At 47.0% G+C, this 18,218-nt stretch overlaps 1 protein-coding gene across 3 annotated transcripts in view; it reads right to left on the bottom strand.

The window, feature by feature from the left end:
* KATNB1 (katanin regulatory subunit B1) overlaps positions 1 to 18,218 on the bottom strand; it is a 19,133-nt gene extending 915 nt beyond the window's left edge. The window contains exons 1-19 of one of the 3 annotated variants that reach the window (XR_009419340.1): positions 17,861 to 18,218; positions 14,562 to 14,692; positions 12,424 to 12,541; positions 10,632 to 10,732; positions 10,078 to 10,119; positions 9,337 to 9,420; positions 8,274 to 8,389; positions 7,679 to 7,750; positions 7,284 to 7,434; positions 6,709 to 6,896; positions 6,448 to 6,581; positions 5,591 to 5,638; positions 5,343 to 5,419; positions 4,603 to 4,722; positions 3,724 to 3,873; positions 3,341 to 3,417; positions 2,884 to 2,958; positions 2,097 to 2,213; positions 579 to 1,514 (exon numbers count right to left, since the gene is read on the bottom strand). Coding sequence is in view for 2 of the 3 variants with exons in the window: in XM_059481381.1 (XP_059337364.1) it covers positions 1,382 to 1,514; positions 2,097 to 2,213; positions 2,884 to 2,958; positions 3,341 to 3,417; positions 3,724 to 3,873; positions 4,603 to 4,722; positions 5,343 to 5,419; positions 5,591 to 5,638; positions 6,448 to 6,581; positions 6,709 to 6,896; positions 7,284 to 7,434; positions 7,679 to 7,750; positions 8,274 to 8,389; positions 9,337 to 9,420; positions 10,078 to 10,119; positions 10,632 to 10,732; positions 12,424 to 12,541; positions 14,562 to 14,692; positions 17,861 to 17,900 (1,974 nt within the window). In the remaining variant the exon portion in view is untranslated. Of the gene's footprint in view, positions 1 to 529; positions 1,515 to 2,096; positions 2,214 to 2,883; positions 2,959 to 3,340; positions 3,418 to 3,723; positions 3,874 to 4,602; positions 4,723 to 5,342; positions 5,420 to 5,590; positions 5,639 to 6,447; positions 6,582 to 6,708; positions 6,897 to 7,283; positions 7,435 to 7,678; positions 7,751 to 8,273; positions 8,390 to 9,336; positions 9,421 to 10,077; positions 10,120 to 10,631; positions 10,733 to 12,423; positions 12,542 to 14,561; positions 14,693 to 17,860 lie in introns of those variants that run through there. The other 2 variants (XM_059481381.1, XM_059481382.1) reach the window with 2 other exon arrangements.

Below are 18,218 nucleotides of genomic sequence, written 5' to 3'. Positions count from 1 at the left end.
ATGGCCCCACTCCACCTCCCTAGAACAGCCTTCCAAAGGCACTCCCTGGCTCAGAGCTCATGGCCACTCAGCCCAGATCCACTGGAGAGGGAGATCTGTGTGCAGCCAGGGAGAAGGATGAGCCCTAAATGATGACACTGCTCCTTGGGCTGGGAACAACCCAGCAGAGCGAAACTGCCCCCGGGATTTCCACAAGCCACTGGCAAGTGCTGGCTCTCCTGTTGTTCACCACAGCCTCCCAGCAGGAAGGGTGAGAATGGTCAGCTTCCTCTGGGACAGGCAGGGAACACAGCCCTGCTTTTCCTGGGCACTCCCAGCCAGGAGCCATGCCAAGGTGAAGAGCACTTCAAGAGATTGAGGCATTTAACACAACTTTAAAAAAAAATTACAAATATTTTAATAAAATTCATTATAAGTTACAGATTCCTGGAGAACAGGCTCCAGTGTATAAAATGGGAGACAGGCTGGGAAGAGCAGGGAAAGCACCAAGAGGAACCTCTTTCCCCAGAGGAAAGAAGAAAGAGGGACAGAAAGGTTCTGACAGACATTTATTGGGGGAAAAAAAACCAAAAACAAACCTCTAAGAATGGTCCAGTGGATGTAGAAAGACATAACTCAGTCCATGTCCCTCTGTTCCTCCACCCTTCCAAATCCTCACCCCCAAAGGCAAGCACATACGACGAGTCCTGTTTAAGTCACATGTTTTAACAGGTCCAAGGACAGTCTGAAGACACTGCTCCTCTGCAGCCCTGGGTGCCAGCAGGGATGGCTGAGAAGCCAAGAGAAAATCTCTCGGTTCAGGTCCTTGAGATGCACCAGCACAGTGGCACAGTGTCCTTGCCCATGTCAGATGAAGCCAAAGGGTCTGGTCCCCCCTGGCAGTTGAAGTCCCTTCTGTATGGAAAAGGCATCACCCCACAGCAGGCGTTTGTGGGGCGGTGCCTGCAGTCCTCAGCAGCTGCACAGCGAGAGCAGGGTCCTGACCCACAGGGCCAGGCAGCAAGAACCGACAGCACAAGCAGGAAGGAGGGGTGACAGCAGGCTCAGAGCCCTCCTGCAGGGACAGGCCAGCACACAGAGCAGCCCAGAGCTGGATGCTGAGATGAAGAGCTGAAATGAAGCAGCTTCCCTACAGGGCTCTGTGGGGCCTTGCACCCACCAGGGCCCCTCCCACAGCACACACATCTCTCCATGGGGTCCTCCACCCAGCCCCTAAGGCACCAGGGCTGGCTGGGCGACCAGGCAGGCAGATTGCACTTCCCTACCGTGCTGGAGAGGGGCAGGGGGAAAGGACGGACACACGGAGAGATCTGAAATCCAGCCAGACCATGAGCAGGGGAAGCTTGGCCACCTGTATTTGTACATGAGGAGGTGGTGGCTGCTAGTCCAGGACAGCCATGAGGAGCAGCAGTTCCCGAAAGGCACTACCATGGCGGCCGCTGAGCCCAGACTTGTTCTTGACAACGTTGCTGATGTTTTTCAGCTGCTTGTAGCACAACTTGCATTTGTGAAGCCTGGAAAAAAAAAATGACAGCAGACACAGCATGAATCCCTAGTTGTCTGACATGTGGCAGTTCCTGCAGTGCCAGAGAGGCAACTCAAGCAGGAGAGAAAAGCCCTGAAAATGGCCTGGAAAGGCTGAAATATGAGCACAGCTCTGCAAAAACACCAGGCATTCAGCACACATCCTGATGAGACAGGAGAACAGCATCCACATAAGGGCTATTTCAGCCCTCTTCCCCCTTTGGCAGTACAGTCAAGGGAAAAAGGAAGTGCTGTTTTCCAAAAGCCAATTCCCAGAGAGGAGCTATCCTGTGAATGAACTCAAAATCCAGGGCCTGGCTACCAAATCACGTTTCTTGTGAGGCAGAGGGGAAAGCCACAGGGTGGTTTTACTCTCAATACTTTGTTTAGGTATGACTCAATGCACAGAGGCAAAGGGAAAGGCAGTCCTTTTCCTCTGAGCACAAGGGATTGGTGCTTGCAGACAAAGGGAAGGCATGTCCAGTCTGGAATCAGAGCCCTGATGGCAAGGGCAAAGCTCACCCAAGAGAAAGGCTGGTGCCAGGAGGAAGCAAAAGCAGCGTGTGCCTCACCTTTCCTCTCTGCTGATGTCCACTCCAACAGAAGGTGGTGCAGCGAGGATGTCTGTGATGAGTGGCAGGAATCTCTGGAGAATGAGTTTCAGGGAGGTGCAGCCAGTCTGCACGTAACTGAAAAACAGAGAATTGGGTCCCCTTGAATGTCATTCCTGTCCCCCAGCACACAGCCCCCAACCAGCTTCATTCCACCACCTGTAACCAGGGAAGGAGAGCAACAGCCAAGTACCAACAACACATCTGAGTTCCAAAGCTTTCACAAAGCAAGTCTGTTGCAAAGGTCCTGGCACATAACCTACCCAAGGGCAACCTCTCTGCTCAAGGGCAGAGATGTCCTGCCAAGGGAACCTGGCAGGAACCTCTCTCCCAGAAGAAAGGAAGAGCAGAAAGTGCATCCTAAGACAGGCTGTAATTTTTCCCCCTACAGATGAGTCCCCAGGGCTGTTGCAGGACTTCATTCCTCGTCCCAGGCTGACAGCTTCACTCCCAGCAGTGTGCAAAGCCCATTTGTTTTACATGACCCCCTCCTGGCTGTCAGAGCTGTCTTAAACCAAAATCTAGGACAAATCCCACCATCCTGCTCTTCCTGCTCATGCATACTTTCTGTATCTTTTCCCACACACACCTGGCAACTCCATCATTCTTTTACAGGTGTCATATCAGCATGAGACTGTATCTACGGTGATTTCCAAGGATTTTCCTTCAGGTACAAAATACCCAGCACAGCTTCCTTATCACTACCTACACCCTGTCCCTCATGCACACCATATTCTTGAGGCCTCACCTTTCATATTTACTTTGGAGTAGTTTTTCTATCTGTGGCAGGACTATGGTACACAAATCCAGCTTCCAGAGAGACCTGAAAGGAAAAGGACATATCCTGAGACTGGAGAGAGGCTTTACAAAGCCAAGCTGACATAAATAAGACTTCCTGGCAAATGCCCAGACAGACACACTCAGGTTCAGACAGCAAGTTCACTGACTCCCCCTCGTGAGAGAAAGTGGCAGGTTCGGATATATTTCTTTGACTCTAAGCAGAATCACTTTATGAAGCCCCAAGACTTTGATTTTCCTTGGCCTCAAATAACTCCAGCAGTTACTGCCACTGCAGGCTTGAAGAAGTGACTACAAACACATCATTTTCACACTGCCATGGCCTACTGGACATAGGGCAGATACAAGGCAACTCCCAGCCAGGCAGCCCTTGCACATCCCAGGGGCTGACCCCATCCAGGACTCACGCTTTTTGGTTGACAATATTCAAGAGATCCACGACAACAGACAGATCATTGATTGCCACTGCAGAGTCCAGAGAGTTCTGAGAGAAAAGGGGAAGAAAAAGCCATCTATTGCAGAGGTCAAACTGGTTAGGCTAATGCAAATTAGTATCTAGTGCTGCTTTTCCAAAACAAGGTAGAGGAAACATGAAATTGGCCAGGGAAGAGAACTCTCTCATGGGGAAGTCTTTGCCATGTGTGTTTCTTTGTGACCATCCAGCTGCAGCACTCTGTGGTGCATCCCTGGGGACAAAAGCTGTGAGACCCTGTGTTTTGTATGAGGCAGAGCCAGCCCCAGAGAAGCAGAGAGAGCTGCTCAGGAGCCTCAGGCACGTCCCCATGCTTGCCTTGATGTCACTGGTGCTCCAGACGGCGCGCACGGCGTCCAGGTTCTTGTGGCGGCTGGTGAGCACCACACACATGGTCTCGTGGCCTTTCCTGATCTGGGACATGGCCTCCTCATCCACCAGCTCCGTCTGGCTTTGGTTCTTCACAGCCTGCAAGTACAGACACCACAAACAGAGTAGGGTGGGAGCATTCTCTGGCCTAGGTGAGAGCCAGTTTTGGTGCAGAGATTGTCAGTGAATACTGACTTCCTTGCAGATGGTTGTAAAAGCCTTTTGAAATGGAAATGCTCAATTTGTTCTGATTTCAGTTACTTCTTTCCTATTTCCACTACATCAATCACAAACATGTTTAAAGCTTTGGAAAAATTCTCAAAAAAGGTGAATTTAAAGTAAGTTTTCAAAACCAGTATGTTTTAATGAAGAAATGTTTTCACACAAACCCAATTTTTTTAATGTGAAACACTTGTCTGGGAACTGCAAGTTTTATCACAAAGCATAAATCTTACATAATTCATTAGACTCTCAATTTGCTTCCTGCCCAAGCCATGACAGAACCACTAATTCCTTTACTCACATTTACATTTTGACACCATCAGGATGCTCTGGTCTTTCCCCCTTTTCAGGACAAGGGAATACCCTCCCCAAGAGAGACCAAGAAGCCTCCAAGATGCAAGAGGCAGAGATTGCTGTGAAATTATTATGTACATGTAATGGCAGACATCGATTTTTTAAATGAACCACTGTCTCACCCCTTGTTCTCTGCTTTGCTAAGAGCAGGGCTCAACTCTTCTGTGTTCATACCTATCACAATGGGGCACCCCATTTCTGATGCCACCCAACACAGACATTGGCAGGAAAACATTGTCCAGAGACACTTACTGGGAGAAAGTCAGAGGCCTTCAGGCCAATGGGCTCATTCCTGGCTGCAGGAATCACTGATGGCTCTGTTCTGCTCAAAGAAGTTGAGGAGGGATTCAGTGGCCTCTGGACTGGATCGGGCTGCAGGAGAAATTGGGATAAAAGCTCTGGCAGGAACAGTTTGGCCCTAGTCTGATGACCTTTATTTCTGACCTGCTTTCTTCTCACAGCAGGGCCCTAACACAGAAGCAGTCTGCAGATTGCTAGCATAATTTAAGAGGCAATAAAGTGACTCTCAGGTACACACCACGATGTAATTAAGGTTTGTAAAGAACACGAAGATGCCCCAGCAGAAGTGCCAAGTGCTGTTATTGTTATCTGAAATTAGGGCAATGGGCTGTGGCCAGCCTGAAGGCTAAGGGAGAATTCTAAAGAAGCCAGTAAAATGAATACTGGCCCATCAGCTGCTTGCACTTTTGGCAACAAAACAGTCTCTGTTCAAGCACTGGTAGAAACCTGGCACTTGATTCTCTGAGTGCCCCAATTGTGAGATGCAAGGAGAAGAACCACTGCAAGCACAAGCAGCAAACAAACAACAGAGACTGTCAGAGGCTTGGCCTTAGTTTCACTGCTAAGGCAAGACATTTGGCAGCACAAAGCCTGGAGCTGCACTTTTACTGCCCTGCAGTGAGGGATCAGCCTGAGCAGAAATCACAAATTCTCCAGCTCTGCACATCCCTCACAGAGCACACAGAACGTACGAGCTCCTGCTTTGGCAGCGAGGTCTGGACATCCACAGCTTGGCTGGGCTTCACTGCTTCCTTTGCAGTTCCAGGCTCTACCAAGAGGGAGAGAAGTGGGAAAGCAGAAACTGATTGTTACTTTCAAGAGTTGAGAGCAAAGGTTCTGTTTAGCTATACTGCAAGGAGTAATTTCTGCCTTCAGGCAGCTCTCCCTCTTTTGAGGGCCATTATCCCCTTCCCCACCAAGGGGTCACTTCCACACTCACCATCCTCAGGAGGGGCAGGAAAGGGCTCAGTTCGAGGAGGAGTTCGACCTACAGAAAAAGATTTAAATAATAAACAAATGAAGGAGCATCCAAGGCTACAGATAAGTGGTAAGTCAACCTTGGAGCAGAGGAATATCCAACAACTCCACACATGAGGGTAATCAGTGATACAACAAGCAGAGTTATCTCTTTTGGACCTTGACACTATTGTTGAGTTTAGCTAAAAGCTTTCAGCCTTCATGGACAGAAGGGACAAAACTGAGCCCTGTGGTTCACTGCTGCTGCAGAGGTGTGAAGCATGAGACAAGGCACCGTCACAACAAATGATATTAGGCAAAATCCACCTCCTGTTGTTGATTTATATAAGTAAATAAAAATAATGCAATGAATTCCTCCTAAAGAGTATCTCATTTTTATCATTTGCATAAAAATGAGATACAGACACTGTACAATGCTCCTAAAAAACAGTCTTGGCTTTAACAAAACATTTTGTCTTTCCTTCTTTAACGAAGACTGCTGATTTTGATACACATATCAAAATTCTAAGCTAACAAAATTCCCTTAACACTCTAATCAGAATAGGAAGGCAGCACATTTACAATGAAACTCTGGATTATGAGCCAGGCTTCAAACAGACATTACTGTACCCTAGTAAAGGTGCCTCCTTTAAGTCATTCACCAACATGATCTGGCATCAGTGTCCCAGCACAGAACATTAAAGAAAAGCTTTCTAAACTCTCCTGTCACAGGTGAAGCCTCTCTCACAGTAAGCCAAAGGTCAGCTCTATAGAATCACTTTAGCACCCTAACCTCAAACACGAACACTACTCAAAAGCACTATAAACCCTGGTACTGACAGATTGCATTCTTGGGCTGGAAGATCTCTTTGTAATCCTCCTGGTTCTGGATCTCAGCCTTTGATTCCTTCTCATCCCGGTCATCTTCACTGCTGGGACTGTGCCTCTCACTCTCCGAGTTGTGCTTCACTCTGCTGTGGAAAAAGAGCTGTTGTCAGGGGAAGCCATATTGTCAGAGAGAGAGAGAGAGAGAGAAAACACTGAGTGCCTGGGACATTTCCTTAAAGTCTGGAAACTCAACAAGCCAGCAGACTGCCTCACCTTTGTGGCTTGCTGCAGCTCGTTGAGGGCCTGTCATAGATGCGGCGAAGGGAGGACCCTGTGGGGGTAGGTGGCACAAGAGGCTGGTCGTCCCTGATCAACCCTTGAGGAACAGAATCTGACTTTGGGACTCTGTTGAGATCCACAACGAAGGAAGAGACTGTGCTTTGTGCAAAGGAAACTCCTATCTGCAGAGGCAAAAGATCAAGATAATTCACCAAGGAGCGGGGTGCACACCAGCCCTTTTGAGATCAGGCACGATGGAGTGACCCTGAGCAACTGTGCTTGAGGACTGCCCAGTTCAGTGCTGCAGACTTTTCAACCTGAAGTTGCCAGCAATTTTGAAAGGCTTGGACAAAACTTTTGCCAAGCATAGCTTCTAAATACTAGTCAAACTAAGCTCCAGCTCTTTCCTCCAGAAGCCAGAGACACAAAGTGGAGCACAAGGCACACAGCCTTTGGGCATGCTGCAAGCCCTGACACAAGCTTACAGGTCTGAAGGCCTGCAAGGAGGCAGCAGGATTTTATCTTGTGTTTCACAGCTGCCTAACCCTGCCTCAGGAGCAGTGGCTTACCAGCTGGTTGTTGCTGATAGACAAGTCAGCTACTTTTCCCCAGTTGACCAAGACCACATCAAAACAGCGCTCTGGCTCCCAGCCGTACACTCGCAGCGAGTCCTGGAAGCCACTGTACAAGCAGCAGCCATCAGGGCTGAAGAGCACACACCTGGGAGGAAGGCAGGAGGAGAATCAGGCACAGCATTCCCACCCTGCTCAGTCCCTGTGGATCTCTGACTACACTGAACACCTTCAGTTTTGTTCCTAACAATGAATCTTTCAATGTGGTGTTCACCTGTGCAATATCTCCAGCAGCCCAAACTTCTCCCCAGTAAAGTTTCTCTCTGAGGAAACCCCCCCTTCACCCCACCTTTAGTCTCTGCCGAGCACATTTCAGTAGGAACTTAATGTACCTGACAGGAGTGGCCTCCTCTTCAATACAGCTCACAACTTGAAACTTCTCCAAGTCCCAGAACCTAACAGTCCTGTACACACAACACAACAAAATTCATTGCTCATCGTTCTAGAAATCACAGGAGGATCCAGATTATAAACAAAACACTAACAGAATGACTTTTGCTGTTGTGCACATACAGTGAGCCTACACAGAAGGCTGGTCTAGCTAAGATCCATGAATCCAGACAGAGATACTTAGAGGCTCTAGACACAGACAGGCATTTAGAGCCAGCCCAGAGCTAAGAGAACACCCTGCCAGCTGAGCAGGGCTGCCTGCTGCTCACACAGGATGTCAGCTGGATTTGTGAGAGGCTTGGGGCTACACATTGGTTTCTAGTGTGGCAGAAGGTGCCATCAATTTTGGATGAGAAGGGAAGATCTCCATGTTCTGCCCATCACAGATGCCATGTCCTGCTGTCTAGATGTCTGGCTCTTGCAATGGCAGGATTGAATTGAGTGACATTCCTCTTGACATGCCCTTCTTACAAGGAAGGGCATCAGGAAATGGAACAGACATATACATTTCCCTTCTTTCTCCCTCCCCTTGTGTACCTGTCAGAGCTGCCAGAAGCCAGAAGGTACTCATTGGGATGGAATTCAACAACGTTTACTGGGCCAGTGTGTCCTGTAAACTCAAACATCAACTTCCCAGCAGTCAGATCCCACAGCTGAAAGGAGGAAAGAACAGACTCTTGAAGAGATTAAATGCTAGAGATTTCCAATACACCTTGGATTTCCTTGTACTGGCAACCTTCTAACACTTCCCCCTCCAAGAACAGACCCAAGTCTGTCAAAGAAGGCAATAATCAGGGAAAGAGTACCATCCAAATCATTTAAGGCTTTGTTTTGTTTGGGTCTTTTTTTGCATTATCTTTTATTTTCCACATAACTTGTCCCCTAGAAGTTTCTGGTTTATATTTAGAGACTGAGACAAAATATAGCAGTTCCATCTGTCCCCACAGACTGTATCTCAAAAGTTAACAAATAAAAATCCAAAGCTCTGAATCCCTTAGCAATTCCTTCTTCCTGTGCTCTACTCTCCACTCGAAAATACCATGAAATAATTGATCAGTTAATTTCATGTGAAACTGAAAATAATATCAGTCCTTCATCTCCATTCCTCCACACTCCATATGAAACAACTGAAGTCACTACTTCAGTCAACACCTTCCAGATCTCCTCCTCTTGCTCTGCTCAGTCCTGACAGCAATTTTCAGACTGATAATCATATGTAATGTGTATAACACAAACAGAGCCAGAAATTAGTCTGGTGAAGCAATGTGCTGTGGACAACTTATTTGACAATGTTTACTGAGGCCAACATTCAGGTATCACAACTCTATTACCATCAAAACATTAATTTTTCTGTGCATAGTCTCTCCCAATGTGTCTGCTAGATAAGGGCATTTCAACCCATGCAGCTCTTCCATGGCTGTTGGGAGCCATCAGACAGGATCCCCGTAAGAAAACCAATCTCTGCAAACCCACAGGGCTCAGCCAGCAGCCAAATGAACTGAGGGTATTTATGAGTGAGTGCTGGTAATGCTTGGAAAAAAGACAATCCCAGCATTCCCATGTGCCACAAGCACATAAGGAAGGTGTCACAATAAATTACCTTTACAGTGTGATCATCAGCAGCAGAGGCCACCCATTTCCCATCAGGGCTGAAGCGGAGACACCGAACGGCTTCTGTGTGACCCTGAAATGAGGAAAGCCAACAATATTCTGGCTTTTGTCTTTCAATCCTATACAATGTAATAACCCCAAACCAATTAAGTGTTTTACAGAGCTCAAAGCTTGCAGAACACAACACTGTACTCAAGACACTACACCCAGCCACATTAAATGTGTGTAATCTCTCTCACTTAGTCATTTATGCCATCAGTTTAAGCATGGTAAATACAGATCTGGCTTCACTAATAAGAATCAGTTCTAAATTATGATTTACACATGGTCAGATAGAAGTGCTGTGACACTTAGTCTCTAGTTTCTACATGAAATTAATATACAGCAAGTTCTTCAGATAGAAAAAGGTCCCAAAAACAGAACCATCTCAGTGCAGTGGTAATACCATTAAGAATATAAAGAAACCCTCACAGATGTTCTCCATCCCCCACTGAAGCTATCCACACCATAGCAAAGGATACCCATTGATATCCTATAATATCCACTTCATATTCCCATTTCGCTTGCAGAGGCCTGCTGAGGTTTGCCAGGCCACTTCACAAATCACACAGATTTATTTTCATGCTGGAAAACCAGGAAGTTCATTGTACGTGATCACATTTAGGTTTGCTCACAAGTCCTCAAAATAAATATTTCTCCCGTCTTTGCCAAACCTAATGAAAAATTTTACCTTGAATGTGAAGATACAGCCTTTTCTTCTTACATCCCAGAGCTACAAGGAAGAAAAGCAAACAAATTGTATGTTTAGAGCAGTATGTTGGGAGCTCAAGGGTCCTGCCAGAACAAGGGATCTCTGTGTCACCAAGCTAACAGATACTGCAGAATGAATGGGCTGCTGAAGCCCTGTAGGCCCTAGGGGTATTTTCTAACTCCCCAAGTGACAATCACTCCTGGAAGGTATCCCCTACTACAGCAGCTCAGCTCTGACAGTCAAACACAGTCTGAGGAAGCAGCTACAAATCCACAGCAAGCAGGACATCTGTGCTTGCTGACACCAGGCACCTTACTCAGAGCCACATTCCACAGCAGAGGAGTCACATTCATGAGCTGGCTGTGAAAATACACACACAGATTTCACAAGCACTCACAAACACACCTGCCCACACACAGAAATGATGATGGGCAGCATCCACCAACAGCTTGACACAAAACATGTTCTGGCACTCTTCAAAACAAAGACACTGCAAGTAGAGAGGGAAATCTCTGATGGAAGCTGGGTTTTACCTTAATGTTGGTGTCCAAAGAGCCAGATGCCACAAAGCTTCCAAAAGGATGGAAATGAAGGCTGCAGATATTCGCTTTGTGACCTGGTAGGGTACGAAGAACTGGGAAAAGGAGAGACAGAGCAGAGAGAAGGAATAGGGGGAAAATATTTAATAGTTCATTTCCACAAGCCACCATGTGGAAGCCATACTATTCCCACCATTATTTTATTGAAATATACATTATTATTTTGTGGAAATGCCTCTGACTTTACCCCAGCAATGCAAAGAAACAGCAACAGAAAGCCCATGATCAATGAACTTAATGACAGTCCTGTCCTTAGGTATGGAAACTACAGGCAGAACTCCAAACATCTCCATTCTGAAAATGAGGCAGCTGGCAGGCAATGCATCTTTCCATTTGTTATATAGACAGCAAAATGGGCCAGAGGAGGAACAGTTTTGGCTGGAAAGTGAACTGAAACAGCCTTGACTGCCTGCAGCATTCACCTTGCAGTTATAAGTGAGACCCTTTCCCAGGACTCTGCACCCCATCCAGGCACCACCTCTTAGGGTCCAATATTCACCCTGGAGTCCTTCAACTGCCCCTTGCCAGAATCCCCACAAAGACAGGAAATGGATGCTTAGGGAGCAGGAGACAAAGAAACCATCAGTGTTTCAGCAAGTCATCAAGTAACACCCCTGTAATTCTGGAAACCAGCAAGGACCAGTAGAACTGGTACACCCTATCTCAGCAAGCAGTGACAAATGCAGAGCTCAACTCTAAGAAAAACTGCTCAGATAATAACAAGGGCAATCCCTTTCCCTCATCCCTCATCTGGAACAAGCTGATGATTCCCCTGGCAGAAATTAGCTCTTGAGCCAGAGCTGGGGTGGTCATTTGCACAGACACTGGCTCACAGGTCTTCTAATAAATGCAGCCAGATCAGCTACTCCCCATGGGCAGAGCCAAACTCTTCCATAACTGAGCTGATTCTAACTGTCTGAATGACATCATTTCCATTATTGATGCTGCCTGTGGTTTGCCTCCTTAGCTCAGCCAGTGTAAGTCTATTTTCATTGCACATCCCTTCTATGAACAAGTAGTAGTAACCCATAAGAAATATTCAGTCATTTTCTGGTATTCCTCCTGGAATGCACTCAAGTGATTTATGGTACTTTTGCAAACTCATTGTAGGATTTGAGGAAAATGCAATAAATAAAGCATGACTCAATAGTGACCTTTAAAGGATCAGAGCTTGATGAGTTCATAGCTTTCAGAGTTTATTAAAAATCAGGTCTTTGTCTATTTATATGGCCATGCAAGAGCAGGACAGCAGAAAATTTGCTAGATGAAAAAAGTTAGAATCTAAGAACAAGAAGACAACAAGCAGAGGATTCCTGCATTTGTGCAGAACCTAATAAACTTAAAATCTGGTTTGGGATCATTTTATTAAGGTTGACAATTCTAAGTTGAGACTGAATACAAATTCTGTATGCCTAGCTATTTATACATGCATGGAAACTGATCTGGAATTTAGATTTTGACACACTCAGGTCAAAACCATAGAAACTAGTTCCTCAGATCAGTGTCCCCAAAACATGCCCAGATTTCTGCTCAAACATGAATACCCAGCTTTATAGGCTCAGTAGAAGGGCAAAAAAGAGATGCACATGAAGATGAAAGCAATACCAGACTCCTGTTACTTCTTAAATCAGGAACCTTCTGATTTAAGGTATAAGGTATATGCATTAAACATAAGCATTCCACAAGAAGTGTGCATGACCAGAAGCACAGACTCGTGGGCACATACCTTTGGCAGCTTCCAGGTCCCAAACTCGAATGGACCCTGAGCGGGACCCTGCCACAATGAGCTTCTCATTTGGGTTCACTTGCAGGCTCTCAATGGGGGTTGTGTGACCTGTCAAGCTCTGCAGAGAAAACCATCAGTGTCAGTGAGCAGCTGCCCTCAGGAACCACAGAAACCATGGCACTGTTCATAATCAAGGGGCAACTCTTTAGCCATGAGCTGGGGCCACCTGGCTGTGCCATGATCCTTTTTGCTCAGCAGCCACCAGGGTGGCAGAGCTCTCTAAAACCCATCCCTGCACCCAGCACAGCACAGCTGTATTCCCACATTATCTTTGGAATCACTTGCTGGGGCACACTGACTAAGTTTTAAAGGATGCATCAACAGAGACACAGGTAGTTAAACATCAGGTGCAGGTGCTCAGACAAGGCTGACACATTCTTACATCACACAAATTATGCTGTGGTAGCACAATGCCACCGTGTTTGCTCTAAATGGGTCATGTAAGTGTCATGAACCAGTTACAAAATCAAAGCAAGAGCTAAAGCAGGGCTACTTCGAAAACTTCACACAAGCACCAAGCCATAGGTTGCTGCCAGCAATGGATGTCACAGTGATAGCATGGTGCTAACACTGAAGTACTGACTTGAGGCATAAGGCAGTAATTCACATGAAGTTCCTTTCATCCTTGAGCACCTGAAAGCTTACAAATTACATCAGCATTTTAAAAAGGTCTATATTTTAGTAAAACACAAGAATATTTAAAACTAGCTCTAGAAAACAAATCCCACCATTGCAGACTTTCTGCTTGCCAACCTGCTTTAGTCCATCCTCAAATGTCTTTTTAAATAGCTGCACTAGCTCTGTGCCTCCCACACACATACAGAGGCTGGGAATGCCAGTTGGGAGCTGCCTGCTCTGATGGAGCTTTCTTAGGAATCCATGTGCAATTGAAATCCTTTACAAAATCCACAGTAGCAACAGCCATTACTGAGAACTAGAGCTCACACTTAAACCAAGTCCCAATATTACTTGAAAAGTTCCTCTTCTCCCTCTTTCCCAACACAAACATCCATAATCATTATAATAGAAACACTAAAAAGGAACTTCAGAGGACAACCCCAAAAATCAAGATTCTTTTGATATACAAGAATGGCACAAGCAGCTTCAGTTTGATGCTGCCTCTCAGAAACAGCAGCTCTGAGTGCCTGTGGTTCCAGACAGCACAGGAGAGGTGCAGCTCTGCCACCACAGAAAGGTACAGAGTTAGTCCTTCAACCTTCCTCTCTAGCAAGGCAATAGTTCAGTTTCAAACTGAATCATGCCATCACCAAGGGCCTGAAAAGACACTGCTTAACTACACTATGCAAAAAGCACAGCCCTGCTAAAGGTGATCATTCACACACTTAATGAATGGAAAAATAAAGTGGACAAATTCTCCTTTTAGCCTTTTTGACCAGACTTTCCTTTTTTCTCACAAGGCTCACACTGGCTAGAGTAACACCTTTGATACCACAACATTATTATGTTGTTAATTAAACAAATGACAAGAGATGTGCTAAAGCTGGTTTTACACAACACCCACTCAAAGTGATTCAGGATAGATATCTGTTAAATATGTATTTATGGTGCTCTTTAGTGATCACTGCTGGGGTAACCCTACCCTTGCTAACCACTGCAACCAGAGTCACTCCTCCCCAGCCTACAGCAAACTATTGTGGCAACCTTCATGGTGACAGTTAGGGACAGTGGCACAGGTGGGAATGCATCTGCTGTGACTGCAAACCCCAGGGTATAAAACTGGCCCCTGTAGCCCGCACTATAAAACTATCTGTTCTTTTACAAAACTCTTCCTTTAATTATTTGTAGCCTGGTAATATAATAAAGCACAGTATTTATTATGTGAGTAAGCACTGGTCCAGCTCAAGCATTCCCACAATGTCTCTAGAGCAGAGGTCTCACCAGGCACCCAGCTCTGTCCCTATCTTTAGCCAGAATCTGGTTACACAGCTTTGTGTTGGCAAACTCTATTCAAAAGTCCCACAGGCTCCACCCCAACAATCTTTCCCCTTATTCTCTACCCTCCAAACCTCAGAATTAATATTCCCACCCCCAAAAGCTGAGAACAGGCCTGTCCTTACCATGATGCAGTTGGGCTTGCTGACTGACCATATGTTGACCCGACAGTCGTCTCCTCCAGTGGCCAGCATCCGGCCTGAGCCCTTTCCCAGGACCACTGAGGACACATTGCTGCTGTGGGCCATGATCTCTTCTGCACAAAACAAAGCAAACACTCATTAGAGATCAGTTATAAAAATTTTCATCCCTCCAAAAGTCCTAAAAAAAAATTCTTTCTCCAGAAATACTTTCCAGTTTCCACTGGGCAAGCTGCAGCAGTCCACTGCTCAGATAAGAAGTCACACCATTATCTTGCTTTGAGCAGTCCTTCTTGGCTCTTCCTGCTGCACTAAAACATTTGGTGATCAAAGTTTCACAACTCCAGTGCTCACATGGCTCACAAAAAGCATCTTCTCTCACTTTCAGCAGCTCAGGAGCTTTTAAAGATTTGCTCAAGTGCAGCAAAGCACTTTACCTGCAGTAATGCACAGCAGCCAGAGGCATCTAGTGAAAGGTCCTCTAATCCTGTTCTAGAGAGCAGCAGCAGACAGTCCAGCCTGAGAGGAACTGGCAGAGGAGCAGCAGCACAGTTTGTTACCTTACCCAGGAAAAAGCCAGACTCAGCAGTGGGAGAGGTGGAGCTCCCTTCCCTGAGCTTTGGCAGAGACTTTGCTACATCCCCACCAGGGAACACAGGCAAAACTGAGCACTGCAGGGCATGCAGCTGTGACAAAGGAGGGTGAATATCCATCCAAATGGGCAGAAAATAACAAATCTGATTGATGCTAAATGACTGCTAAAAAACTGGGAGCTGAGGGGATGCTCTGACACTGCAACAAAGGGAAACCTCATCATAAAGAAACCAATTTGGGGCAAAAAAAAAGCAAAATTAGCATATTTGCTTACACATCTCACAGTGGAATTTTAAATTCATTCAGAATTTTGTCAGGGGCTTTTGGCAGACGCATTTACCAATATCTTCATCTAACTGTTCTCTTCTTTGAAACATCACAGGATTTGCATTCCTAATAGTTATGAAACTGTAAAAATGGCTCTGAGTCTGTAAAAAGGCCAGGTAGCATCAATTCAGTTTCCACTCAGTGTTTTGCTGGGAGGAGCAAGGTGATCACTCCACATGCAACACTAATCCAAAAAAGATTTTAGATGGCTGCAATAATAATTACAGGTACTTTGATCTCAAACTCTCAGGAGTGTTTTTCTGAAAGCAAAACTGCGCAACTTTCACTTGGGCTGGAGAAACACCTTTCAAATTACAAGGGTGACTGGACCATAAATTACATGTGAAGGGCAAATCTGAAAATACCCCTGCATTGTGTTGAAAGGCCAAACTTCAACATAAAACTGCTAAAACAAAGCCTGTATGGATACACAGACTATAAGGTAACCAAAAGTACAATCAGCATTACTAGACCAAGTCACTAGTTAAAATTGCAAGGACAGATGCTGAGCATTGCTGCTGAAATGAGTGTGTCAGCAGCTCTGCTTCTTCCTGTCTTGACTTCCTTCTTAATAATATATTGGAAGTTTAAAAGTCATTGTGGAAGCATCCAACCCTCTGTTCCTAAAAGCCAGGTGATAAAATGATGTCTGCCTTGGGCAGAAAGGTTCGTTTGCTCTCCCTAAAGTCCCTTAAACCCACAATTTTTTTTATTTAATGAAGTTCTTGTCACCAGCTATCACCTACCATCCCAGTAACACTCAACTCCTAGTTAGCATTGCTGAAATATCCCTAACACTCAGAATGCTTTTCCCTCTAAAGAGGATGCTAAGATGGGGCAGCAGCCAGCAAAAGTGAAGATCAAGAACCTCTGCACATCTATGGAAAATGGAGATGGACAGACTTCCAGCTCTTCCTGAAATTAGAGTTTCAGGGATGGGAAGATAACAGCAAACTGGCTTTCTGCTCAGAAACATAGAAAATTCCTAAGTCAGTAATCTCAGATGACTTCATGTGTTACCATCCAAGGACACTATTTCTGACAGCCAGTTTCCAGAGCCCCTCACTGACTAAAGCAACTGGTCACATCCTATTGCTTCTAAGCATTCCTCAATGAAATAACTCATCAGTGACCAGCCAGAAATTGACAGTCAGCAACTGTCTACTGCTCCTTCAGAGGAAGAATAATGGACATGAAGCCAGCAGATTTTTACTGTCCCTTGCAAAGCAATTTCAAGAGGGTGGGACACAGAGGGCCTGCAAAGATCACCTCATTTCTCCTGCAGCAGAGAGCTCAGTGAACCTTCTGTGCAAGTGAGCACCAATGAAGGAAAACCCCTTAGAGGCTAAGTTTGAGGCCTTCTCCCTGATGCCCCATCAAAACCTGGCTCTCAAGAGCAGTTTCTGTAGAATGACAGAATATTCTGAGTTGGAGGGGACCCACAAGGATCCAGTCCTACTCCTGCCTGTCCTTCACAGGACAATCCTCCCTTTGCCTGAGAGCATTGGCCAAATGCAGGCTTGGTGCTCTAAGTACCTCCCTGCAGAGCCTGCTCCTGTTCCTGTGAAGGTGAAGAACTTTTTCCTAATATTTAACCTAAACATCCCCTGGCAGAGCTCCAGAGGCTCGCTCAGGTCCTTTCACCGGTCACAGACAGCAGAGCCTGGAGCTGTCCCTCCAACGCACTCAAGAAGAAGCTGCAGCTCATGATAAGCTCTGCCCTCACTCTCCTCCAGGCTGAACAAGTCAGGAGAGCTCAACCACTCCTTTGCATGGCTGCCCCTCTAGACCCTTCACCATATTCACAGCCCTTCTTTGGATGCTCTCCAAAAGCTTTATAATCTTTCTCAAACTGTGGTGCCTGCCCCCAGGACTCGAGGTGAGGCAGCAGCAGCGCAGAGCAGAGTGGGACCATCACCTTCCTCAGCGCACCCCAGGGCACAGCCGGCCCTTTGGGCTACCAGGGCACACTGGTGACTCATTTTCAACTTGACATCGACCAGGAACCCCACATCCCTTTTTGTGGGGCCGCTGTCCAGCCTCTCATTCCCTGGTCTCTCTGTACATCCAGGGGTGTTTCCTGGCAGGTGCCCCATCCCTCACTGCCTCCGTTGTTCTTGTACTACAGCAGAGTCATGTGGGGTCAGACAGGCACTCAGCTCAGCACTGCAGAGCCTTTGAAAACAGCACTGACAAGGCCACGCGATTCACTGTGCCGCTGTTTTCCAACAGGACTTCCAGGAGTTAAAAATCCCAGTCAGCAATGCAGAGAGAGGGCCGGGGCACCATCTCCAGGGCAGGGATGAGGCGGCTCCCACCCTTCCCCGCTCCCGGCCGGGGCGGCTCCCCCGCCCGCCACTCACGCAGCTTCCATGCCGTCTTCGTGGTGACGGCCACAGCCATGGCTCAGCGCGGCGCCTCTGGGGCGGGCAGCGCCTTCCTCCTCCCGGCGGGCTCCGCTCCGCTAGCGCGTCCTACGGCCGGGCCGTGCACCGGGGCTGCCGCGGCCGTCCGGCGGGCACTCAAACACGGTCACGGCGAGACTCTCCTGAGAGGCGGCGCGGCGGGGGACGAGGCCTCACCGCTGACGAACATCACGGGACGGGAGCGCCGGTGGGGGCTCGGGCGATCGCCTGGACGCTGGCGGCGGCGGGGCCCGGCAGTAGCGGACCGGGACCCCCTGGCCGCCCCCGCCCCGCAACCGGCCCTTCACAACAACCC

This window comes from Ammospiza nelsoni, chromosome 13 (genome assembly GCF_027579445.1).
Source record: "Ammospiza nelsoni isolate bAmmNel1 chromosome 13, bAmmNel1.pri, whole genome shotgun sequence".
Lineage (NCBI taxonomy): Eukaryota > Metazoa > Chordata > Aves > Passeriformes > Passerellidae > Ammospiza > Ammospiza nelsoni.
This window is presented reverse-complemented; position numbering and strand designations above follow the sequence as displayed.